This window comes from Paroedura picta, chromosome 5 (assembly GCF_049243985.1).
Source record: "Paroedura picta isolate Pp20150507F chromosome 5, Ppicta_v3.0, whole genome shotgun sequence".
NCBI lineage: Eukaryota > Metazoa > Chordata > Lepidosauria > Squamata > Gekkonidae > Paroedura > Paroedura picta.
The window spans coordinates 71781213-71808661 of record NC_135373.1 but is presented as its reverse complement, the minus strand read 5'-3'; the positions used below and the strand labels follow the sequence as shown (position 1 = coordinate 71808661).

The following is a 27449-nucleotide window of genomic DNA, read 5'->3' as shown; positions in this document are numbered from 1 at the left end:
AAGAGGAGAGGTCCCGGCCATTCAAACCTTTGTCAGCAGAGGTTCTTACCATTGTGTCAACCTGTGTCATTGGTGGCAGTTGGAGTCAAGTGAGGGGAGTCTTTCCTTGGGGTTGGTGGGGGGTAGGTGACTGGGTTGAGGAAATTTTTTTGTTGTTGTTGTTTTAATTTAGAGGTAGCAGAGGGGCCTTTCATGATCTCTGGGCCTTAAATAGTGAGGAGAGGGGTCTTGCACCTGCTCGCAGCCAAGCACTAGGCTGCAGAAGGTCACTGCTGAGCTCCAGGCCTTGGGTGGCAGGGAAAGGGGCCTTCTGCAGCTTAGTGCCCACCACAGCTTAACACCCACCCTGGTATGCTGTGAGCCTTGGTTGGCAGGAGAGGGGCCTTCTGCGACTCCAGAAAAGCCCATTTTTACAGTGAAAGCTACTTGTTGATGGATTTCCCATGGACTGGTGATCCCAGGCATCCTGTTCAATTGTGCCTCATGTGACAAAATTTGCTAATGAAGCAGTGGTTCCCTCTGAGCAATGTCACTTCTGGGTGACAAGTCACTTCTGGCAGAGAGGCATGGCCTGCTGACATCATTTCCAGTATGCCTCAAAGCCTGAAAGAAATTTTTTGAGTGTGCCTCCATGATCGAAAGGCTACTCTAGAGGAAAGTTCTATACTTGGCTGAGTCCCACAATAGGATACAACCCAAAGTTTCCCATGTTACAGTCTTACACTGATGAACATATTACTGATTTGCCAGCTTCTTTTATTTTAATGGGACTTGTGTGACCAATTGATGGATGCCACACTGAAATGAAAGGAAGATCAAGGTACCACTAGTGAATCTGGTTGCTTCTGATGAGAATTTAGTATGTGGATCACTTTTAGCATTAGAGCTGATCCAGTTGAAACTAGTTGTGATTGAGATTCATTTAAATCAAAGGAATACATTAATCACAATGAATTCATGTTGCTTTCAACTGGGTTGAATCATTAGTGATTGTAGCTGGATTGGGTAGAGTCCTATTGTTTATTGGAATATCCACCTGATAGAACAGATTGAAATCTTGGAGGTCTACCAAAGTTAAAACCTCTAGCACCTAAGTCAGTTTTTGAAGATTGTTACAGAAAGTTTATATAGAATTCATATATTGAATCCATAATTATGGAACCTGTATAATTTCTTTTTATTTAAAGGCTATGTAACAGTAGAACTTTCAAACCAGGGTTGGGCACTTCAGCACCTGAAGCGGCTGTTTGCTCCCGATGCAGCCAGCGCCACACCGCAGGGGGAGAGGGGAGGTGCTGGCTTTGGCATGCTGAAGCCCGTGCCTCCCCTCCCCCCCACGGCGTGGCACTGGCTGCATCAGGAGCGAATGGCCAAAGTACGCAACCCTATTTCAAACTAAGAGTGTTTAATTATAGCTATGTCGCCTTATTAGAATAACTGCAATTCTGTGTTTGCCTATTTATGATATTTTTCTGAAGTATAGGACAAGCAAGAGAGAATTTGGAGAATTAGTTTACATGTACATTAATTAAGTGAAGATACACTCACAAAACAAATATTTTATGCCCCACCCCCATCTTCAGCAACCCCCAGTCTTGTACTATTGAAAAGTTTATTCCTGTCCAACAGTGTAGTATGAGTGTAAAGGAGAAATAGTGCATAATTTTCTGGGGAGAAATCACCCATCCTTTTGTATGTGCAGAAATACCTTCAATTTGCACAATGATTACTTCAGGCCCAACCTGTGGCATCATGTCCAGATATCTATCTATCTATCTATCTATCTATCTATCTATCTATCTATCTATCTATCTATCTATCTATCTATCTATCTATCTATCTATCTATCTATCTATCTATCTATCTATCTATCTAGATTTTTGATATGATTCCTTTTAACTATTTGCATTGCTTCTGTATAATATATTTATAATATTACTTTCCAGTACTTCAAAGTATATCTAGAAGTGCTTTCAGTTTTATTGTTTCATCAAGGTTAGCTAGATGCAGAAAATGGCTACTTCTTCTGCATGTTAGAGCCTTTCAACAGAACTGAGGTAGAAAAATATATATATATATCACTGATAATTAACAGACTTACTGTTGTAATGTTTTGTTTGCATGATTGTTATGGCTTCAGCTTCAACAATAAATTTAAATTCAATTTGATAATTAACAGATATTACTTTTGTTTTTTGCCCATAATGGCATCATCCACATGGATTTTTTTGGATACATAGTATTAAACTACTTGAGAAAATAGTGCCCTGGAATGAAACTTTAGTCAATGCTGTTGTTCACAGTGATTTTATTAATAAAAATCTAAAATAAAGAAACAAGGCTTTGTTAGGTCCCCTTTTTGTTACAAACAAAAAGGTCCATTTGGGGTAGGGGATTATTTAGAGGGAAAATATTACATGGAAGTCATATGGTGAAATTAGCATACTGTAAAATACTGTCATTTTTTTCATTCTTTATTCACAGTTATCTTTGGCTCTATCTTTTCTCTAATTAGAACATCATCTAGCTTTGGCAGTTGAACTATTCAGTTGAACAATTAGATTTTTCTGACTGCTCTGAGCTGAATTGACCTGTTTTGACCTGTTTGTCACTGATCATAACCTGACATGCACTAGCAGCTTCCAACTTTTATGGGGGGGGGGGTGTTTGAGAGGAATCTGATGCCTTATTCTTTTACCACAGCGCATCCCATGAGGAGACTGGAGCCTCTCATACGCTCTACGGCCATGGAGTTTGCAAATGGCCTGGATGTGAAAGTATTTGTGAAGATTTTGGACAGTTTTTAAAGTAGGTTGGTTTTTTTTATTACTGAGCAATCGAAATGCAGATTGCAAGTCAAATTCAACTGTAAAGTGCCACAGACGTTGCTGTTTTATGTGCCAAACAACCTGATAATCAAGGCCATCTGTGGAGGGTCATGTTATCATCCTTTTTCTCACAGAAAACACTTCTATAGTTCTTACAGTAGCACAGTGTTCAATTTGCTTATTACCGCTTTGGTTAAATATACCCTTGGAGGATTTGAAGTAAGCCAGCCATTTGATATCAGAGACTCATGCAGCAGTAAAATATTTCTCACTAACAGGCTATATATATTATATGGATGTGTTAGAACAAATAACTGTGTATTTTAGACCTGTTCTTTGTTAATCATAATATGTACTCATGTGTGCTTACTCAAGAAAAAAGTCAGTAGTATCAATGTAGCATATGAAAGATTCACAGCTCCAGAACAGTTTCCTGGTCCAAATTATTGCAGAGGTTCTAACACACCAATGAAGCTCAAAGAGAAGCAGGCTATTTCTTTGAGACAGCTCTAGGTATGCAGCATAGATCTGTATGCAATTGCTTTTGTGTCAGAGGATTCAAAGGCAAAGCCTCGGATCAGGACCCCGGGCTGTGTATGCTAGCTATAGCTTTTGGCCCTACCTCAAGCAGGCCTCCCTTCTTTGAGGTGAAACATTCACATACACTTTGTGCTTCTTTGTGTTTTTTCCAAAACATACTCTTGCTTCTCACATTGACATCTGTCTTCAAACTTTTTCCTTGCTTTAAGGATGCCTTGTCATGTTGTAAGATATAACTGTTGCTATTCAGAAAGAAATAATAAAAAATATGCATGTGCCATTTTCTTTAGAATATGACCAAGATCTATACAGCCTTTTCATTTGAAAAATTAACTGTAAATGGGTGAACATATGAATCTGCCTTATAGTGAGTAAGGCCATGTTGTTGTTATGTGCGAAGTCGTGTCCGACCCATCGCGACCCCATGGACAATGATCCTCCAGGCCTTCCTGTCCTCTACCATTCCCCGGAGTCCATTTAAGTTTGCACCTACTGCTTCAGTGACTCCATCCATCCACCTCATTCTCTGTCGTCCCCTTCTTCTTTTGCCCTCGATCTCTCCCAGCATTAGGCTCTTCTCCAGGGAGTCCTTCCTTCTCATGAGGTGGCCAAAATATTTGAGTTTCATCTTCAGGATCTGGCCTTCTAAAGAGCAGTCAGGGCTGATCTCCTCTAGGACTGACTGGTTTGTTCGCCTTGCAGTCCAAGGGATTCGCAAGAGTCTTCTCCAGCACCAGAGTTCAAAAGCCTCAATTCTTTGACGCTCGGCCTTCCTTATGGTCCAACTTTCGCAGCCATACATTGCAACTGGGAAGACCATAGCCTTGACTAAACGCACTTTGAGTAAGGCCATAGATCCATCTAATTGAGTTGCATATGTCTTCTAAAAATAATACAAGAGATAGACGTTTTATGCACGTGCACCTTACGCCGGGGCCAGGAGGGTTGGATCGCTGCTAGCCGAGGTAAGTGAAGTGGCGGGAAGGGAGGTGGGGAGGGGCCGGGGGAGTGGGGGGGCAGGCCCCCTCCACATGCACTGGTGGGGACAGGGGGTTGCCCATGCCAGCTACAAGGCTCCACGGAGCCCACAGGGCCGTGTGGTGTCCCTGAAGGAACACTGCAGGTCAGGGCTGGGCGGGCCGAAAGACCCAGCGCTGGTGATTACGCACAGCACCTGGCCTCAGCCTCTGCCGGCCCCTGGTGTACCCAGGAAGCTGCAGAAGTTCCTGCGTTTGCTTAACACGGGCTTTCCATAGCCCTGGGCCGGGACACGCCCCCAATGGTGGCGTCGGCGAGCATTGTCAGGGATTTTCCCCAAAGCGCTGCCACCGACAGCGCGGGCATTATGGCCCATGCATAATGGGCCATAAAGATCAAGTTGGAACAAATAAACAGTTTTGTAAAGTATGTGTTCATATTGTGTTTATTCTCATTCTGTGTATAAGAGCAAGAACGCTGGCCCCATATGATCTTTGAGAGAATAGCCATACAGACTGTAGCATACAAGGAATCCTAATGGAAAGTTATAGAAAGGTTTATATAGATGAGTAACTTCACAAGCTGAGGCTCTTATGTTGTCATGGTGCAGCTAACAGGGTGAATGAACTGCTTCATGCTTCATCAACAATTAAGTTAATTAGCTCATTTGAAATTGCACTGCTTTGTTGCCAGGATGTTGGCAGAAACATCAGAAAGGCCTGTTTACAAATGGCGTACAATGGGATATATAGCAGCAGCAGCTTAACAACAAGGCACAGATGCACAGCATCATAACAGCTTTATGAGACAAAAATAGCAAATAATAAAAATAGCAAAGAGAGAGATGTGGAAAGGAAGAGAGTGACCAAGAAATAGAATGAGAGAAAGAAGATAGAAAAAGAGAAATAAAGGAATAGATAAGAAAAGAGAGAGAAAAAAGAGAGTGATAGCAAGAAACATAGGTAAAAATAAAGAGAGAAATATAGAGAGGAAGAGGGAGAAAAAAACAGAGAGAAAATCACAGGAAAACAGAAGGAAAGAGATAAAAAGTAAGAGAAAGAGAGAAGTTCCCTTTCAACAGGAGAATTCCTGGAGCTACTAAAAGATGCAGTGCTTCGTCCACTACTCAAAAAACCTTCTCTGGATCCACGACAGTCATACAACTATCATCCCATCTTGCACTTAGTGTTTCTGGGGGAAATGCTTGAAAAAGTGGTCATGGACCAACTGTCAACATACTTGGAAAAAGCTTCAGTCCTAGACCCATCCCAGTCTGGTTTCCGGCCTGGCCATGGGGTAGAGACAGTGCTAGTCTCCCTGATGGACAACCTCCGTCGCCAGCTGGACCGGGGTGGGTCGGCGCTGCTTGTTTTATTAGATTTCTCAGCAGCGTTCAACACAGTACATCATGAGCTTTTAGCTCACCACCTCACTGATGCTGGGATCAGAGGGACTGCCCTTCAGTGGCTGATCTCCTTTCTCCGGAATCGTGGACAGAGGGTAGCAATAGGACTGCTAGCTTGTGGAGTCCCCAAGGGGACAATTCAACTCTATTTAACATCTTTATGTGCCCTCTTGCACAATTGGTGTGGGGGTTTGGGCTGGACTGTCACCAATATGCTGATGAAACCCAGCTCTTCCTCCTGATGGATCGCCGCCTGACTCTCCTCCAGAAACATTAGCCAGCTGCCTGGAAGCAGTGACAGGGTGGCTCAAGCAGAGTCATCTGAAGCTCAACCCTTCAAAGACAAAGTTCCTGTGGCTGAGCAGAAAAGGCCCAAGCGAGGAAGCATGCCTACCCAATCTGGATGTAGTGCAGCTAACAGTGGCCCACTCTGCCAGGAACCTGGGAGTGATACTTGATCCCTCCCTCTCAATGGAGGTTCAAATCACGATGGTAGCACAGCTGGCATTTTACAACCTTCGCCAAGCCAAACGACTGGCGCCCTACTTGGCCTGGGAATACCTAGCCACAGTGATCCACATGACAGTCGCCTCTAGGCTGGACTTCTGTAACTCACTCTACGCTGGCCTGCCCTTATCCTTGATCTGGAAACTGCAATTGGTCCAGAACGCAGCTGCCAGGGTCCTCACAGGAACACCTCAGAGGTCCCACATCCAGCCCATTCTCCAGCAGCTGTGCTGGCTCCCAGTTGAATTCCAGATCAGGCTTAAGGTTTTGATTATCACCTTTAAGGCCATATGCGGTCTGGGCCCATTATACCTGAGGGATCGCCTCTCTGCCTACACACCTTAAATAGCATTGTGCTTCAACATCCTGGTGATCCCTGGCCCCAGGGAAATCCAATTGGCCTCAACTAGGGCCAGATCTTTCTCCATTCTGGCTCCCACCTGGTGGAACGACCTCCTAGAGGAGATCAGGGCCCTGACGGAACCTAAACAGTTGAACTCCCAGGGAGAAGTGTAGCCGGCCCTCCCCCCCACACTCGCTAGTGGGCCAGGAAGCCCTCCTGCAGACTCTGCAAGGGTATTGGAGGGCTTCCTTTCCCAGGGAGGTGTAGAGCCAGCCCTCCCGCCCCTGCGCACTTGCCGGTTGGCCAGGAAGCCCTCCCACGGCCTCTGCGAGGCCATAGAAGGACATCCTGGCCCAGGGAGGAATGGAGCCAGCACCCCCCCCCCAGACTCGCCAGGCCTCCAGCGACTCTGGGCGTGGTAACCGGGAGCTCAATGGCGGGGAGTTAGCCAGAGTGCTCCTGGCCAGAGTTGCTCGGGGCCGGCAGTAGTGCTGCCGGGCAAAGCAGGAAGCACACAGTTTTGGCTCAGAGTCCAGACACCCTCTGCCCACATTCCACCCAGGATAGCGGCGGCCAAATTGCACAAGCCTTCTTAGCTCTTTTATTTATTATAGAGCTAATGGTTACAGATTTTGGGAATAGCTTTTGTGGGATAGACGTAAAGTAATTTTACAGGGGTTTTTGCCCAGTTTTAGAATAAGAATAAATACCATTTCTGTTTGTTCTGGGTGGGGTTTATATAAGCTGCAGGAACAATTTCTGATAAAAGCAACCTACATGCTGCATATTTTATTGTAAGGATAAATTGATACCAAGAGTGTTTAGCCAAATCAGCTCAAACTTTTTTCTTTCCAAGCAAATTAATATTTAGAAATATTTTCCTGTAGTGAATACTTGGCTCGCTGCTTTTATGGTTCTTTTGTATAACTCACAGGAATAAAAATGTTTTAATATAACCAAATTAATATTATTCTATGTTTACCATTGTTTCTATATTTGGTAAACAGTGTGGCATCTTCCATTTTGTGTAGTCTGTCCCAGGCCTGTCAAACTTGTATCCTGTCTCCATATGCATCCTACTATATCAGGTGCTTGATAAGGCTTTTATATCTCGTGGACTGAAAATCATGACTTGGATCTACTAACCTCTGATGGAAAGATTTCCATCTATGGTAGTGTGACTCCCCTATTTCCTTCAGCCTGAACTGCATCCTGAAATGTTTCTTCTGCATGATGATAGACATCTAGGAATACCTTGGCCAAGAAAATCAGAGCTGTGCTGTGTGTGCGGGGGGATTAGTGACAGTATTCAGCCCGCTGAGGCCTGCTATATTGCATTGGAGACAGTATTCAGCCTGCTGAGGCCTGCTATACTCCAATGATACCTCTATTTGAAACCATCTGTATGTATCTGTTAGACTTAAATAAAAGTATTGTACAACTAGTTCTACATTTTGCAGTAGTATTCCTTGATCCCATTTTACTGCATTTATCCCCAATAGCATCTTTTTGTATTCAAACTGTGTAGTCCTGTATACCCTTTTTGTTACAATTAAACTTCAACTTTAAGATGCAAAGAATCAGTAGATCTTTTTCCAATCCATTAACTTTATGGGGGATGACAGGGCTAATGGCAGTAGTTTTCAAGGCCTTGCTCTTAGTCTAATCTTTGTAAGAATGTTGTAGGTTCTGGCTTGAAACACTGGAATTCTTGTTAATCGAACTAATGCAAGGATACTGCACTAGAATAAAATATTCATTAGGAGTGCTCCCCAGAACTACTCATGTGTATTTTTGCAGTATTCCTGTGACAAGTTTGAAGAAGTTTCTGGTATATAAGATGAACTCTTAACTTTGTTCAGAACCAGATTTAAGTTGATGCCTTCATGCTTTTATTTTTTAACTAAAAAAGAAAAGAAAGAAAGAGCTGTCCTGAGGCATTTGAGAAGGAGGATTAAGATAGAAAACAGAGTGGCTTTGCTTCATTTTTTTAATAATGGAAAGGATTTGGAGTGAAGTGAAGAATAACTTACAGAATATGACTTTTAGCCAAGAATGATTTTCTGTATTTCTGTTCAGCCAGAAGATAAATATGCTACTCTCTACTGGGATTTTTAGAATTTTCAAAATTCCACTTTGCATGCAGACAGAAAGGATTAAAAGTAATTATTAATGCATGCTTCTTATTGTCAAACAGATGCCTCATAATGTCTTCTTATACAGAGTGAGAAACTGGACCATTCTTTGGATATCCTGTCTGCTTGGGATGTCCATCCTAAGAATTTACTGGGCCTTTCCCCATCATTATGAAGAAATGTAACATTACAATTTTGCATGTGCATGTGATCTATTCAACAAAAGCAATTCTGTTAAATTAATTATTTTTGGTAGAAGAAAAAAATCAAGAATTTAGAGTTGGGTCAGAAAATATGATTATGCAAGTGCAGAGAGAACAATTACTGAACAGAATCCTGGGCAATAAAGAGGTTAATTAAAAGGCTGCCAAAATGTTTAAGAATTTGTTTGGAATTTTACTATAAAACAGGTGTTGACAGAAGCAAACCATTTTGCTGGTCACCAAGCAAGGAGCCCTAAAGATCACTAAAAGCATTTAATAGTACCTCTTCATTACTGTCTTATAAATGTCAGAGCATAATAACATATGACAAAACTTTGGTGTATTTTGTCTGAAAAACTAATTATCATTCCATTGGTCCTAAGTCAGTGTAGATGGATTTGACTTTTAGAGCTTTAAATAAATAAATAAATAAGATTTACACTATAGTGTTCCAGGCAGCAGACAAATGTTTTTTAACCTGCATACAACAGACGCCAGCAAAACAAAACATGATCTATGGATACGAAGACCAGCAATGCTTTTCCCTAAAAACAGAACTATTATAAATTTTGAGGGGAAGAAAAAACCCTGCTACATAATATAGGGCAGTTCATTGAAAGAAAATAGTTTCTTTTATGTTATCATCAGAGCCTTTAAATGTGACAAACAAGTACAGTGGAAGGAGTAATATAAATTAATTAAGTATCAAACTTCACCTTATTTTTTTCTTTCAATCCCCCACTGCATTCCTTCCCTGCCCACCTATGATATATTTTTGCCATTCATAAAGTTGTTGCAGATTTCCTTTGGCTTTGAGTAGGCAGTCTGGTTCCAACACAATGACCCCAGGAAGTCATTCTTTGAACTTGTTTATTATTGAGTTGATGATGATAATGGTCATATTAGGCCTGTTTTTAGCAACAGTGTCATTGTCCCTCAAAACTCAGACATCTGACACAATCAACTAAACCAGTGGTGGCATATGTATGACCTAAATTCAAACATATTTTTTGTTTGTTTAAAATCATTCCATGGTTTAAACATAAAGTGACCAGATTTTAACATTGGTAAAGTGGGACACCATTGACCGGGGGGGGGGGTCTTGATTAAAAATTTGGTCTATATGGAGCAACAAAAAGTTTCATAGAATGCATAGAACGCAAAAATAGCATTGTAATATATATATTTTTAATTTCAACATAAGTACAATTTGCCAGGTACCCCCAGATGTCCCTCCAAATGTGGGACAATCTGGTCACCTTATCTAAACATGAAGCCTTTGGTGCAAAAGAAAATCAGGTGCTACACTGAGTTGAAAACTGAAATGCTTTGTTGAAACCATCCCAGACTCTCTAGGTCTTTCCTCATAAATGGCATTTGAAATTCTACCTATCAGATTAGTTTAGTAATTTGTAGTTTTCAGAGTAAGTAGGTCCCTATCTTTTAGATCTTAAAAACTTAAAAAAAAACATGATAAAGGGAAATCATTCCTATACTTATTTTGATCACACTGGGATCATTTTTGTTTTAATTGTTTCTTTAGAAAAGGCAACTGTGTGTATTTTTATTTTTCCATGAGCAAGTCTGGCAGCTCACCCCAGATTCATGCAGTTTTGAAAGAACATCAGCCGACCACATCATTTATTCCATTTTGAAAACAAAAATCAATATACCTATAAAGTGACCCATAAATTAGAACCAGCTCGGGCAATGTTTGTTCAGTGCTGCCTTTCTGAAGGCACCCTTTGCATTTTTTCTTCACCTCTCTGTTTGAACTGCAGTCACAGTAAGAGGCTCATTAGGGGACATTAGGAACTGGAGCTCACCAGAATTCCAGTGCTTGCTTTGCTCTTATTAATGCATAGTAGAGTAGAATGCATTTAAATATTTCATAGGCATTCAGTAATTTGTGTGTAATCGCCTTGTTAGCAGACCAGTAGAAGTAGAACAGGTCTGTGAAATGGTGTTGGTGATTGCGGGGGTAATTTACAGACCTTTGCCATCAGAAAGAACATTATTGGGAGCTAGGCTGAAGCTGCGGAAAAGAACCAGCAATAAGGGGGAGACTTAATAAAGATTTTGTAACAAGTATCTTCAGGGATAACAACCCACTTGGTCCTTTTTTTTCTAAAGCAGTTATAATTTATGACATATGCAATATATCAAATGCATATGATAGTATTATGGAGCATTCATATGAAAAGGGTATTTGCAACATTAGTTCCAACTTCCTGCAAGGGACATGATTAAATGATTAATGAAATGTCCCTTTGCATATGCATTTTGAAACAGCAATTAGGCACTGACGGAGAAAATCCACCAATCCTCTCATTTTTCAGTATTATCTCATTCTTGATTTATAAATCATAGAGAATTTTTGAACAGCAATATGTACCTGTGACGGCTGTAAAAAGCATAAAAGAGAATAATTTGAGTGTAAAATAGTCATAAATACATGAATTCATAATTTGATGTTAATTTCTAGCCTATTTATTTAGTCTCCCTGCATTGTATTTCGATCTGGTGCTATTTCTGTGCTTTGATTGGTATAATTAAGACAGGGAAATGAATAGGCACTATTATTTTACATATCACTGGTAAACAATAGCAAGGAAAGAAGAAGGGGAGATGTGGCAGAGGTATGTATGTGTTTTTCAAGTTCTCAGTAATCCACTGGAGGCTGTTCTATAAATGATCATTGAAGGGCTGCAAGCTAGCCTATAATTACAGGAAAGAAAGTGGCAGCTCTGGCATTTCATAACTATGTGTCCTCAAAGTGCTTTGTGAGTTTGTCACCAATGATAATTTAGATAGAAGCTCATTACTGAACATCACAACACTTTAAAAACCTTTCGCCTTCATACAGGAGAATAAAGGACTATTTTAATGGCAAGGTTCTTTTGTGTTCTGCTGAAAAATTCAATCAAGACAAAACCTCATTGACTATTATTGTAGTCTACAGTCGCTAGCCTAATAAAAGCAGCACAGATAAATTGAATAGGTCTCTAAGACTTGAGCATATAAATGCAAACATTTTGCTGGGTTTTACTCCTTTAAATATACAAAGATGAATAGGAACTAAAATGTAAACACTTAGGTACCTTGATCCAGCTAGAACACTACACATCCAGAAGCAGGCTGCTATGCCTGTATGCTTTGCTGGATGGGGAATTAACTGCATGTGCATACAGAGACTGTATGTGCACACTGTGATCCTGAGGCTGGAGCTGCATGTACTCTTAACTTTAAAAGCTAAATTCTGAGTAATCAGCTCTCTAAATTCCTACCCTGCTGCCCCTCCTTTAGTATCAACTAGCTGATTCTTGTGGGGTCTATACTTTGTGTATGAGGGCATTGGTGTGCTCTTTTTAAACTTTACTCAGAACAACAGATATGATATTGTATTACTTTTAGTGTAATTTCTTGGTCCGCTACAGCAGTGGTCCCCAACCCCCGGTCCAGGGACCAGTACCAGTCCATGGATCAGTCAGTACTGAACCGCAGCTCCTCCTCATCCCCGTCTGCTGCCTTGGGGGCTTCCCTGCCACTCTGCCGCCAGCTCACCTTTGGTGCTCTCCAGCGGCCGCCATGGCTGAGGCTCCCCCTCGGTGTGGCACTGTGCAGCGCCCCCCAGCTGGCAGCGGAAAATCAGGGGCGCCGGCGCAAAAGCAAGTGGAGCAGGGGCTCAGGCGGCGGCGATGCCCCTCAGCAAAAGACTACCCCTTCCTGGGCCTCAGTAAAATTGTCAAGCTTTGACCGGTCCCCGGTAATAAAAAGGTTGGGGATGACTGCGCTACAGGACAATGAATTGTGAAGAGCTTCCCCCCATCAATGGTGTGGCACTAGCTCTAGATATGCACCTGTAGCTTGATAACTTTACAGACATATAAAATGGGAAAGACTCACTATAGGGAGAGTCTGTTAATTCCCATCCTAATTGAAGGCACTTTTAGCACCTCAGTGGTGGGATGAAATATATTACACTATATTTCAGGCATCTTCTGGTTTGGCCAAATTCTAAGGAAAGTTCAAAAAAGAGAATGTTGTTGAAGGAAGGCTTATTTCTGAAAGTAGCATTGCATTAAAAAGGTGCATGCATGAATATATGAATAGGAACATTTTTAAACACTTTCCAAGTTGCTTTAGACTTGGAGGGGAGAAGTACTATGTTACTTGTGGTAAGCATTATCCAGCTGGTGCCTATGGAAATATACAACCAGAGACCACATGCTCATAGGCCTTGAAAATACTGACAGCTGTACAATATAGTTTCAATCCTGTGGAAAGCTTTTGTCTCTGTGCAACCCTCAATACCTAGTTCCAAAGTATTTGACAGTACAGCACTTATTATATAGATTTTTATCGGTATCTTATACTAAATTATATGATGTGTCATTGAACTGTGCATCCATGCAGGATAGCATATTTTAATATACCCCAAAGAGAAAATATAATTGACCTCTTAAATACCTACAACTAGAGTGTGATAAAAACAGATGATAATGGCTACAGTGTAGATTTATGTGTAATTAAAATGCTTTTTGTACAGCTCTTACCCTTATTTACTTGTGCATTAAAATGAAAATTTGGGAGTCTTCATTCATTTATAAATATTATAGGTGTTGGAGAAAGGTAGTTTCAAGCTACTGGCATTTGTTACAAAATCCTGGAAAATATCCACTACATATATTGGTTTCTGAACCTCTCTAGTTAAAAAAAATGGTTTGGTAATTTTTTTTAGCTCTCATTAAAGTGAGGCTCAGAATAGTACTGACTGAGGCTGAACCTAGTTCAGATAAGTTCTGTTTAAATTCCCCCAAAGACCATTGTCAGTGTACCTCTGCCCTAACCTCTAGCATTTTGCTATTTTAGTCGTGGGATTCTTCTAAGCAGGGACTGTCGAAGGTACCAAGATACAGAGGGGTTAATTGAAATGGCTAGGTGTCCACTGGAAACTTGACTGAAAGTGAATCCATTTCAGTGCTCACTGAGGCAAATGGTTTTTTGTTTCATCCCATGGAACAGTAATAGCATTTTAAATCCCACCCCAACCTCTATTTGGAGGTATTTCATTAAATGGGATCTGCATTTACTTGCTGTGGGCCATTTCCGTAATTTGTTTTGGCCCCCGCTGGGGGGCGCTGCCAGCAGCAGCTGCGCAGTGCCATGCTAAGCGGGAGCCTCAGCCAGGGCAGCCGCTGGAGAGCACCAAAGGTGAGCCAGTGGCAGAGTGGCAGGGAAGCCCTCAAGGCAGCAGCCGGGGAGGAGTACAAGGAGGAGCTGCCGGGGAGGAGGACGAGAAGGAGCCACGGCCCGGTACCGTCTGATCCATGAGTAGCATTTTAACTGGCAGTTAAAAAAACATCCTTGATACAAGAAACAGGCATAAAGCTTGGAAGAAAATCCTCCACCAACAAATCACATGGAATGCATTTGCAAACTTGATTTATTAGAGGATATACAGGCATATTCTTTTGTAAACTGTAGAGCTGTAAAAACAGCTAGTATAAGCAAGTGTAGAGGTGTAACCCAATTTTCTCTGAGTATCTCAATTTTCACACAAATGTTTTGTCCATGGATAGACCGTTTACTACATAGCTTCCTGCTATTTAGTGTTTCCTACATGATGATTGTGAACTGGATAGACACAGACTGCTGTTCCACAGAATTAACAAAAGCCAAAAATAAGCTTTCCTGTGCTATTAAAATGTAAATTGTGTGGGAAAACATTTTTGGGTACATAGAATTGGGGTCATGGTAACTTTAATGCCCTACCAAGCCAACTTAAAGGAACATGTATGCTCCTTTATGTTTGACTTCTATTTCTTTGTATCTGAACTACCCAGCAGGAATAGGGAGTGACATCCTAGTATCCTTCATATTCCTTTCTTTCTAACTGATGTGCATTCATCCAGGTGAGTGTCTGCCCTGCTTAGTTCCTCTGAAATAACACTGGTATCTTTGTGGGAGAGAGGCAGAAAGCGCCCTATCTAAGACCGTTTATGCACTGCAGGTTTCATGCCGGGCTGCAGGCTGGAGTTTTAGTTGTGGCAGGTTGCTCCACCTCTTCCTGTACCCACACGGGGGAGCATTTGGCCTGGTGTGCCTCATCCACACCCAGTTTGTGCTCCTGCATGGGAACTGGGGTAGTGAAGTTCCCAGTGCGTAAACAGTCTCAAGAACTTCTCCCTCTCCAAGAACAGTTGACATGATCAGACTTGTGACTGCTGGCCTTGTCACAAGAAAAAATAGATAACGTATTTTTAAAGGAAACCCACAGAGTTATTTCAGAAGTCAAGCCTAGTATATGGTAAATGTTTTATAAACCACACAACATATTTGAAGTTGTTACTAATCATTAATTTAGCCAAAGAAAAAGGCCAGGAAGAGTCCACAGACTATTTACATAATTTATGGACATTCATTGGCGATAGAGAGCCTGCTCTAATCACATGTGAAAGATGAAACATCATTGTTTTGAAATATTTTTTGAAAAATACTTTCTGCACATTAAACATTTCTTTCCTTTATGTTGTCTTTCTTGTTATGTTGGCTTGGCTCCAGAGTAGCATTTTCTCAGCTACAAAGTTTTCCATACTCAGGATAGTTTTACTGCCTCCTGTGACAGCCTGAAGTGTCCCAACAATGCTCCTGCAGAAATGCTATTCTTGATCCAAGTTTTAATGTTTGTTTTTCTCTAGTTGGAGATAGGAAGCTAAGCTTTTCATGGTACTTTGCTTTCCTTGCTAACATTTCCATTTAAACACTGAATAGGGATGAGGTAAACGCTATCCCATTCTGGCCAGTACACCATTGTAACTCTAGCATATTCCAAATTTATAAGAGTGTGCAAAGGATCATGTTAGGGTGCTGGAACTGACTATTCCAGACATGCATTTCATCTACCTTCTTTGTCTCACTCATTTTTATTTAAAAGCTAATGCCTGTATTTATAAGATTAAAAATTACCCTGTCATATTTATTTGGAAATCTGTGAATAATTTAGATTTGTATCAAATTAACCCTCCCAAACTGCTAAGATCTTAATTGCAATAATAAATCATATACATAGTTTAAAAATATCTGTAAAGTGCAGACAAGAATGCTATGATGTGTCAGATGGCAAATTAATACATCAATTAACTTTCTATCTGTTTACTGTAATTTCAAGATCAGTCATTAGGCCATGATTACCCCCCCCCCCAAAAAAAAAAACCTCACCCTGGAACTATTCTATACAGCTGGTTGTTCTTGAAGCATTACACCTGCTTCTATAAATAAATTATTAATTTTATATTCTAATGCCTGAGAAAACAAATCAATGTATTTCAAGCTGAAATGGCCTGTTTGTAGACAAAGCTATTAGAACTTCTTTCAGTATCAAGGCATTGGTCAAATGATACATTCCAGGGAGAAATCTCAATTGATTAAGAATTTTGAATCCCCATTCCCTTCTTATAATGGATCGTGAGGTCAGGGAGAGCCTATGTTAAAACATACCGAACTCAGTATGACACCATTCAGTTTTGACTTTCTCTGTGTATAAAATAAAATCAGAGTCCAGTAGCACCTTAAAGACCAACAAAGATTTATTCAAGGCGTGAGCTTTCAAGTGCAAGCACCCTTTGTCAGACTTTGATTTTCTTACATGACGGAATATATAGCAACAATCAATTGCACTCGAAAGCTCATGCCTTAAATAAATCTTTGTTGGTCTTAAAGGTGCTACTAGACTCTGATTTTATTGTGCTACTTCAGACCAACACGGCTACTCATTGAATCTATCTGTGTGCAAAAGCATGTCAAAAAGGGAAGGCAGCATGGTATAGCCCAATCTCACCACATCTCAGAAACTAAGCAGTTGGTACTTATTTTATTTGTATATTTTAAAATGTATATGCCACCCTTCCCAAAGGCACAGGGCGGTTTACAATATTTCATGGGATAAAACAACAATTTAAACATTTTAAAACAATCTAACAACATTTTAAAACAATCTAATAAATTATTTTTAAAACACCAGGGAACTTGAAGGGAGACCACAAAGGAGGGCAGCATCAAAGCACCTCTACTTCTCATTTACTTTTATAGCCCTTGGTTGCAGTTGCCATAAGTTAGCTGTAACTTGACAGCACTTTATACACACACACACACACAGGTATGTATAATACTCTTTCCAGACTGAGACCAATCCATAAAAATTACCATTTGATCCAGTTGTGCACTGTTGTGCAGTGTTGTTGGAGGAACATTAATAAATAAAAATATTGCCGTAATACCTGACCTCTTCAGTACTTTCAGTTCTTCTCAAAACAGTTTTAATGAATTTGTTTTCATCCCGCCTTGTAAACAACCCAAAAAATAAGAATCAATATGCAGCAGTTCACTATCCATTGAAACAACAAATTCCGAAGCATTAAGGAAATGCATCTCTGACCACAAGTGAAAATTATGATGATTTATGGTATTCTGAGAAACCTCTGAGCCATTTTATGCTAACTGATGTCATTCAGTCATTCACTCTCTCTTCTGTAATGATGGAAGAGAAAGTGAAGTGGGGAGAAGAGTTTATCAATTGACAAATGTGTTTTTGACTTTAGGCCTGCATAAAGATGGTGAAATGGAGGTGATGTTGCAGTTGGGCTTAAATGACTGTGCTGAAATATTGCAGATAAAATCTGAGGGGAATGGGCTATTACAGCACTGAGTGTAAAGTCTTTCATGTCATCACTGTGTCCCATCATTGTGTTCCATTTTCATTGTCACCTCTAACCCAGTGAAGGAACAGTCAAGACCCTGTGCCTTTCTGCCTGTTCAACACTTGACACTTTTCTGCCCAACCATTGGTGATGTTTTCCTATAAGTAGAAACTCCACTTCATGATTCTGGTGTTTACTGCTTTGTAGGACAATAGATTTCTGCCACTGCATATACCTCAGCAGGTTTTGATTACTGTATGCTCATCTTTGTGGATGATCAGGTTTATTTTTCGTATTTCATGTGCCTCCTGTTGTAGACAAGAGTTCCCTGTCACCATTAATAAGAATTCTGTTTGCAGAACAAACATGCAGTGGGATTCTGAAGGTTATCAATATCCATCTCATGATGTGTTTTTATTATTGCTTCTTTTACTAGGCACCTTAATAACGAACATGCGTTGGACGACAGAAGTACTGCTCAGTGTCGGGTGCAAATGCAGGTGGTTCAGCAGTTAGAAATACAGGTTTGAGAAAATCCTCATCTTCTGGATTTGTTTAGGATTCTTGAGGAAATATCCTTATGTTCTTACATTGAGATATAAGCTGTGATTGCATGTATGAGTATGTTTGAGATGTATAACATGTTCAATGTGTGCTTTTTTAATCCTGACAAATTTTAAAATATGATTTACATACTTCCAGATTAGCTTCCAACCATTCTACTAAAGTTTAATAACATGTTATCAAGTCCCTTTTCCTCTCCTCATGAATTTCAGAATCCAAATACAGTATATTTTTCAGACATTATTGGGAACTGTGGTTAGAAGAAGAAGAGTTGGTTCTTATATGCCGCTTTTCTCTACCCGAAGGAGGCTCAAAGCAGCTTGCCTTCCCTTTCCTCTCTCCACAATAGACACTCTGTGAGGTGGGTGAGGCTGAGAGAGCCCTGATATCACTGCTCGGTCAGAACAGTTTTATCAGTGCCGTAGCAAGCCCAAGATCATCCAACTGGTTGCATGTGGGGGAGTGCAGAATCGAACCCAGCATGCCAGATTACAAGTCCACACTACAAACCACTACACTAAACACATGTTATGCATCATACCATATCAACCCAGGCTTATTCTACATTGAATCCCCCTTCCAATGATCCTAGATGTCCACTTGCACTCCTGCATAAACCAATTATTGTTGACCCTCATGTCTTTTATCAGCATCCCATCCTGCCTCTTGAACTTCTCCCCATGCCTTTTAGGGTCAGGAAGGGCTCATATTCTCTTCACAGTGGAGGGATTCGCTAGCACACTCTTAATATTCAATTTGCAACCCTAACGTCATCTTTTATAACATGCTTCTTGCTCCTGTGTTCCGGGGTGGGGGGGAATTGTGTTACTCTTTTGATGACCTCATCTTTCATATGATGACTTTTATATGGTAGTTTATCAGATATGGGGCAATGGCTGTCAATGGCTCAGACATATTGAAATGACTGTCCTTTGGATGGCTTCTATGAATGAACTTTCAGAGAGGTCCCCAAAATATTTGGCAATCTGAACAGTAGTACAATAAAGAGCTCTAAGTGTGGACAAACAGCAAAGCACTGATAACTTGACAGGAATTAGACTTCCCATCTTTCTGAGAAAGAAATCTGCTACTTTCCCTATGCTATTAGAAGTATATTAATTTAATTAAAGATACAGTGGCAAACACACTTCTAATACTTTCTCCTGTATGATACTAGCCAAATAAATGCAGAAGCCCACACAACTCTGTCATCTTACTTTAAGTCCAGTTCTTCCCATGTGCAGTTCAGTCAGAAGGAACATGGAGAAAATTCCTGTTGAGAATTGAGAAAAAGTGTTAAAAATCCAGTAGATTTAACAAAATACTACTCCATTTTACTAGAGAGCAGAGACTGGCTTTTGTTGCCCACTCCAGGCTTTCTAGAATAGGACAGGGTATACATCAGAATAAGAGCCTCTTGTGATGCAGAGTGGTAAGGCAGCAGACATGCAGTCTGAAAACTCTGCCCATGAGGCTGGGAGTTCAACCCCAGCAGCCGGATCAAGGTCGACTCAGCCTTCCATCCTTCCGAGGTCGATAAAATGAGTACCCAGCTTGCTGGGGGGTAAACGGTAATGACTGGGGAAGGCACTGGCAAACCACCCCATAATGAGTCTGCCATGAAAATGCTAGAGGGCGTCACCCCAAGGGTCAGACATGACCTGGTACTTGCACAGGGGATACCTTTACCTTTAACTTTATACATCAGAATTAATTCTCTTGTGATGGCTTCTTGTTATTTGTAAGATGTATTTATTTCTGTGCTATGTCATATACTGCACTGAATCAAAAAAAAAAAAAATCCAGGATGAATTTTTATAAAGCAGTTTTTAAAATTAAGCAGGCTTTAATGAGTATCAAAATTAACCTTCCTTGAATATTAATTTGAATATATTTATATTTGTTCATTTTATGGCTTTTGGTGCCTTTTTTATAAGTTGCATGATAATGTATTTCTAGGTTTTATATAATTGGACGCTGTCAGCATTTGAAACTACAAATACTGCTTGATTGAGTGCTGTGAAAATCAATTGGGGATTGGTAATGATAAAACAAAAAGGGGGCTGTAAATAACCCTTATAATGTTTTCTGAAGCATGTTGAAGGGTTTCATAAAGAGCTGTTTACCATTTACAAAGGCTGAGCTGTAACATGAAAGGACGTATGGTGTTCCTGCTTTCAGGGTGACCAATTATGAGTTCTTTTTCCCCTTTCGGTGACTGATAGAAAAGTAAGGTCCATCCGTTGTAATGAGACCCAGTGCAGTGTATATGTCGGCTTAGTGACAGAGTTCAGCCGTTTTGCACTGCCTGGTCTCTGTCACTCTATTGAATTAGATTGATGATGGCAGATTGTAGAGGGCACTAACTGGACCTCAGTGGGAACGGATGAAGTGTGCAGACAATCCTGGCAGGCACTGTGCTTTGAGGACCCTTCACCCCTTCACAGTTGTTGGCACTAGCCTATTGCTAACAGTGTCCACAGGACTTTCAAGAGACACTATGGGCCATCTAATTTATGGTCCTAGTAACTTGTTACTGCTGAGGCAGTGGTGACCTCAATTCTCTTATTGACAAAAAGATGAAGTATTATTTGTTTTCTCTGACCTTTTAAACAGAAGAGGAGCTTTTTGTGGTCCTTCCCTCCCCCCAACCCTCAGCAAAAGGCAAAGTTGCCTGTCTTAGTACAGAACTTTCTATGACATAGAATTTGATATGCAGGAACCATTATCCTACAGCAGTCTTCAATGAAAAGATGTATCACTGCAATAAAATAGCTGTATTAGTCATTTCTAAAATGACTTCTGATCTCACTCTTTCTTTAACAGCTTTCTAAAGAACGTGAACGTCTTCAGGCAATGATGACCCACTTGCACATGCGACCCTCAGAGCCCAAGCCATCTCCAAAACCTGTAAGTGCATATTGCTTTATAAACAGTAAATAGGCCCATGAATGTAACAGACTAAGAAAATGAACAATTTAGGGACAGCTGGAAAACAATAAGGGTGATGAAAAATATGGCAATAAAATGAAGGTAAAATGCAATAGCTTGTCAAATTGTATGTTTCTTTAAAAGTAATGCTATCTTTTACAAAATCTATCCAATCTGCACCATAGGTGACACTAAACAAAGTACATCTATAAGTGTACAAATCACTGCCTTGCAGCTGAAACTAGAAAGTATATCTTCTTTGAGATTGGCTGGCAGATATTAAAAGGAAACCTATTTGTAAAATCTTGAAGTTCAGTTGACTTGATAGCTAAAAGTATGTGTGGGGAGGAGTTAGGTAGCTGTGTGTGGATCTATCACAGGACACACAGAGATGTATATTTTTGTTACTCTTAAACCTGTCCCTTAAATAAAAATTGCAAAAAGGGTCGCACTCGGTAGCATACTTGTTATGGTTGTTACATGGAAAAGAGTAGATTGGTTCTGACATAACCATTCTGCTCATTGCCTCCCTTTCCTCTGACATATCAAACCTTAAGCTCCTACAAGAGAAGTTTTTCTCCACTTTAGGGAGTCTTAATGTGGCTTAAAATTGCCTTACCTTCCTCCCCACAATGGTCACCTTGTGAGGTAGGTGGTGCTGAGGGAGTTATGGGAGAATTGTAACTGGCCCAAGGTCACCCAGACAGCTTCATGTGGAAGACTGCAGAATCCACATGGTTCTTCAGATTACTGTCTGCCGCTCTTAACCACTACACTCTTCTGCCAGTAGAAGAGCAGTTGCATCAGGAGAAGATTCCTTGCAGTGAGAGAGTGCCATCAGAGGGATGGGTGTGCAGGATCTAAGCCATTGTTACAGATGGGCAGAAGCAACTCCTGGCAGATTTGTTTCACTTTTGACTCATTTGTAGGCTTTGAATAAAGGATATTGCCTTATTTATTTGTGGATGGAATAGAAGATTAGTCAAAGAATATCTGATAACATTTTATAAATAATATTTTTAGAATATTCACACATTGCAGATGCAATTTTAGGTAAGAGTCTGTGTGGTGTTGTGGATATGTGCGTCAGACTACCATCTGGATGACCCACATTCAAATCCTCACTCATTCTATGGAAACTTGCTGGGTGACCTTGAGTCAGTCACACTCTCTGTCTGTCCTACCTCATAGGGTTTTTGTGAGGAGAAAATGGAGAAGAGGAGAATGATGATGAAAGTTGCCTTGGGTCCCTACTGTGGAGAAAGGCAGTGCATAAATGATTTAAATAAATAGGCAGGTATCAAGACACCCTGCTTGTTTCATAAGGATCCTTGGAATAAAAGATGAAGGGCCAAGTTCTAAAAATCAGAACAAGTAGAGGAAAGTGATAAGCTAATTTTAAAAAGCATACTTGACCAGAACACCTTGTTAAGAATTATGTGTTAGGACAGAACAACATGTATTATGTACTAGAAAACATATTTTTGTAAGAACACAATGCTTTAGGGTGATAGAATTTAAAAGGTTGGACTTTGTTAATTCCCCCAGCACTGAGTTTCACGGGTTAATGGAACATTCTTGTGCGTATGAGCATTAACTAAATTCTTGGGGTCTTTTAGATTCCATTCTGAATTGTGACTTTAGATTCCAATATCTGACACACAGGATATTTAAATAGGTCCTGCTTTTGATTGCCCACACAGGAGATTGCTAACATCCTTAAGTATCTTGCTTAAATTCCAAACGTTGCTAACCTGTGCAGAAAAAGCTTTGCAGAATCTATTTGCATTAACTAATTATCTGAGCCCTAAATAAGCTGGTCAGTCCAAAATTTGGGGGAATATTTACTGTTGTAACTGCCTCTCTCCGGTATGATTTTTCTCTCCATTGCTTCCTATAGTATAATATAGCTAATCACATGACAGAATAATTGTCTCGTAAATCCATCAGGAATATGCAGCTTGTTCTTTTCCAATTAATTATTCAATCAGTAAATTTTTTAAAACTCCAGCAGCATGGTTACATCTACACTAATAAAGAATTTTCAGCCTATAATCCAAAACAGAACCTGAATGAATAATGTAATTGAAGTATTACATTACATAAACCACACATGAAAGAATTGCTAATTGCGTTTGATGGTGGGCAATTAATACAGAATCTTAGATGAACGATTTAAAATGAAACCTCAGTTTAAAGTTCCCTTTGGAACCAGAAGCTATCTGAAGTGGTGAACTGTTCTCCTGGCTTAAAATTGATTTGAAAGAAGAGTGGTCAATACTCCCCTCCCCTCCAAAAAACCCTAAAATTTACACACTGTACAAAAGAAGCTTCAAAATTGATATGATAGTAGAGATTTATGGTCTCATGTGCAGTGGCTCAGTTGAGACGGCCCACACATTTGATAAATATTAATAGCATGAATTTATTACCAAGGAGAAATGAGCTCTGTTGGTTCATCACTGCACCCTTAACAGCTATCAGTACATGAACACAAGGTGCAACCGTACTGTCTATTATATGACCCCATTTACTCTCTGAATGGTACTTCATTAAATGGTACCTTTTGGCCATGCTATGGATGGATGAAAATCAAAGTTATCAAGGCTGCGAGTCCTGAATAATGAGTTTCACCCAACCTTGAATATATTCAGATGAGCTGAGGTGGCTAAGTGCTCATCCTAGGTTTTACATGCTTTTCTTTAGTTAATAATAAATTCTATTTTATCAGCTCACGATTGCATGCCTACAAACATGTTATGCTTATTATTGCTGGCGAGTGGGAATAAGTTACTGTAACATTGTAAACATAGTGGTTTGCATATATACTGATGGCAGGATTTCTGGCCCTTTTGTGTGTTTTTTAATGTGTTTGCAATATGTTCGTTCTTCCTAGGTAAATTGTCAAGGTAGAACGTTAGCTGTGTAAGCTAAGGGATTTGGACATTGGTGGGGGATAATTTTAAAGTTTAAACATACCCAAAGAGAATTACTCCAGAACTGAATAGAGTAAAATCACAGGATAAGAGAGAAGCTGACAATTAATGTGGAAACATGTGATCATAGCATGTGCTTTTCAACGCTTCTTTCAGTAACACTAGTCAAGACAGATACATGGTGGCTTCCGTACAAATGCTACTAGAGAATTTAAAAGATCATTTCTGTGCCTCATGGGCAAGCTTAGACGCTCACCCAAGTATTGAATGCAGCGTTTAGCAACATTATCTTTGTGTCCCCCCCCCCTCCCCCATATGTACTTAACAAAGAAAAACAGTTTGTGGCTTATTGGGAACAGATGCACTTGGGGATGCCTTCTGGGTGCCAGTCGTTATTATTAGCCCGCTAATGCTCGTCTTCTGGCTGCTGCCCAAGAAAGAAGAACAATTAGCTGGCATATGTTAATTTCTGTTTCCCTAACAAATCTCTCTGCTGACTCAATGTGTAAAACAAATCCACAAAGAAAGATCAATCAGTGCTGTTACACCATTTTAAAAGAGGTTTCTCTGATGAAGTATGTTTGGGATTTGAACAGGCAGGTGTTATTAAATTAGGAACAAAAGCCAAATTAGCTCTTGGGCACAGCCCACCAGTGCTTGTCTCTGCAGCAGTGCTTGTTGCCCAGGAAAACTTCAGCCGTGGCTTGCACTCTTTACACTTTACTGCAGGTAGAAGCACAGCAATTAATGCAGGCCTCTTTTTCACCTCTGCAAACCACAGTAACACTGTGCAGATTGCAGTTACTACAGATGATCTCACATGAGCATTAACGAAGGATAAGGCAGTGATCGTTTTGGGCGTTGCTGCCCTGGGTATAAATTTTGCTAATTGGATGCTATTTACGACAAAAGATATATGGTAAATATGACAGAGTTAATATGCATTTTTGATAATGAGAACCAAGGCCTTTCTTGCTGAGTGGAGTAATGAAGGGCACACAGTTAAACAGCTTGCATACATTCTCACCTTCTTCCCTTTCTTACCCCCCCTGCTACCCTGACACCCTCTTTCCAGGGTACATCAGCTATAAGTGACACTGTAATCATAAATTGAAAATGATACTTCCAGAGGAATTGGCAAACTTGACATTTCATTATATTTGTTAACACATGCCACAAATGATTGTTAGTGAAGAAATTCCATTTCCCTCTCTCCATCTCCAATCAGATTTAATTTGAAAATTTTCAGCCTCCTCCGGCTAATTTGCAATTAAGACAATTTTGTTTGAATATGTAGTAATGTCATTACCATTCCACCAAATTAGCAAGGAGACTAAAGGTCAGTGTAAAATTTTCCAGCTGGCTGGAGCCTCTCAGCTGAGATTTGGGACTCAAGAAGAAAATCCAGTAGCATCACAATTGCAACTTATTTGATAAAGCACAGGCACCTGTTTGTCTTGCAGTGGCTTTAACAGGAGATTGCCTTGCCCAACAATAGTCTGTCATTAATAAGCCACAAGATTCTTTTGCAGGGATCCATAGTTGCAGTCGAGTCTTGTAGAACTAGGGGGTAGTCCTAAGTAAGATTGCTGAAGATTATTAGATAACCTCTAATAGCATCCTCTAATTAGAGTTCTTATGATACAATTTCATCCTGTAATTAGTTGAGATTGGCTGCTTCCTTTTGCAGCTTATTAGTGGCAACACAGCTGTAGAAGTAAATCCCCTCTCATTTGTCAAACCTTTTAAAGACTTTTCCCCTCCTGTGTCTTTTCTCTGCCTTTCTCCTGGGCATCTTCAGCTAAATCTGGTGTCTAGTGTCACCATGTCTAAGAACATGTTGGAGACTTCCCCTCAGAGCTTACCTCAAACTCCCACTACACCAACGGCCCCAGTCACTCCAATTACCCAGGGACCCTCAGTAATCACCCCAGCCAGTGTACCCAACGTGGGAGCCATTCGAAGACGACATTCCGATAAATACAACATTCCCATGTCATCAGGTACGTTGCTTTTATCCAGAATGTGTGTTTATACCCCCCATCTGATCCTGATCAAAGAGCAATAGAGAATATGTCCAAAATGCACATACCTGAAGCTTTAAAGGTGTTATCATTGTGCTTGTAATTGGAGTTGTCAAAGTAGCTTTCAGATTATGCGATTACAAAAGCGAATGTACTAGTTTGTCACTGTTCCTGAAAAATTCCCATTAAACTTCAGTGATAGATTTAAATGGCTGTGTTGTGGAAAGGATTGGGGGGGAGGGGGTAGCAGAGAAGATAAATAAGAAAATTTAAAATCACAGTTTTGAAAAAAGAAGCCCTGTGTGGCATTGTTGATATACATTAAACAACACACTGAGGCAGATGTTTAATTTACAGTATGCACGTCAAGGACCAAAGCAAGGTCCCTTTTCATTTATCTCCAGTGCTTTGTGTGTAATGCAGCATGTGCTTTCAGCACTAAACATTCTTACAAATGCAAGTACAATAAGCAAAAAACATTCATCAGTTGTGTAGGTACTGATTTTTCACACAATTAATGTAAACATTTTTGATTTTTTTTAAACAGAAATTGCCCCAAACTATGAATTTTATAAAAATGCAGATGTCAGACCTCCATTTACTTATGCAACTCTCATAAGGCAGGTAAGGTGAAAATAAAAAATTAACTAAAAAAAAAAAAGAAAGTGTAAAAGAAAGGCTTGGGTCATGGCCTGGGAGATGGGAAGAGTACAATTTAGGCTTGTTACTTTATGCCAACCTGCATCTTTTCTGCCTCATTTCAGGCTATCATGGAATCAAGTGACAGGCAGTTAACTCTCAACGAAATTTATAGCTGGTTTACACGGACATTTGCTTACTTCAGGCGCAATGCAGCCACTTGGAAGGTAACTTTTTTTGTGCCCGCAGTTTTCAAAAGAATGTCTCCCCCAGTTCTTTGCAGATAGCGCCAGGAACATTTATTTACATGACATAAGCAGATTAGTATCTGCTTCCCCTCTTTTTAACCTGCCTCTTGAATGGAATGAATTCCCTCTCTCAAAATGACAAGTGAAAGAATAATTTTGCCTCTGATATAGTTTTCTAATTTGGTGCAATTAATAGCTGAGGCTTGGCAGAGAAATGAGGGCCTGACACACTAATTACAGTGTGAGCACTCAATCATCAACACCTTTGTTAGTCGCACTATATTACTTTTTTCTCTTGCATATTATTGGCTAATTAGTTTGAAAAATGTCTGTTTGCCTTGTGCAACAAATGGAGGCTGTAGGTTTTGTCTTGGTCTGTGCCTTTTGTACACATCATACCTCATCATATAGACGGAAGCTGCCAAAAGGAGTCGAGGGCCATGGCTACTCAGCTGGAACTAAAAGAAAA

At 40.3% G+C, this 27449-nt stretch overlaps 1 protein-coding gene across 22 annotated transcripts in view; it reads left to right on the top strand.

Moving 5' to 3' along the window:
• FOXP2 (forkhead box P2) overlaps window positions 1-27449 on the top strand; it is a 551538-nt gene that overhangs the window by 491182 nt on the left and 32907 nt on the right. For all 22 annotated transcript variants that reach the window (XM_077338473.1, XM_077338465.1, XM_077338474.1 and 19 more), the window contains 6 exons: window positions 2704-2808; window positions 18075-18162; window positions 21029-21112; window positions 25871-26072; window positions 26641-26717; window positions 26858-26959. In XM_077338473.1, the coding sequence (XP_077194588.1) occupies window positions 2704-2808; window positions 18075-18162; window positions 21029-21112; window positions 25871-26072; window positions 26641-26717; window positions 26858-26959 (658 nt within the window). The remainder of the gene's footprint in view (window positions 1-2703; window positions 2809-18074; window positions 18163-21028; window positions 21113-25870; window positions 26073-26640; window positions 26718-26857; window positions 26960-27449) is intronic.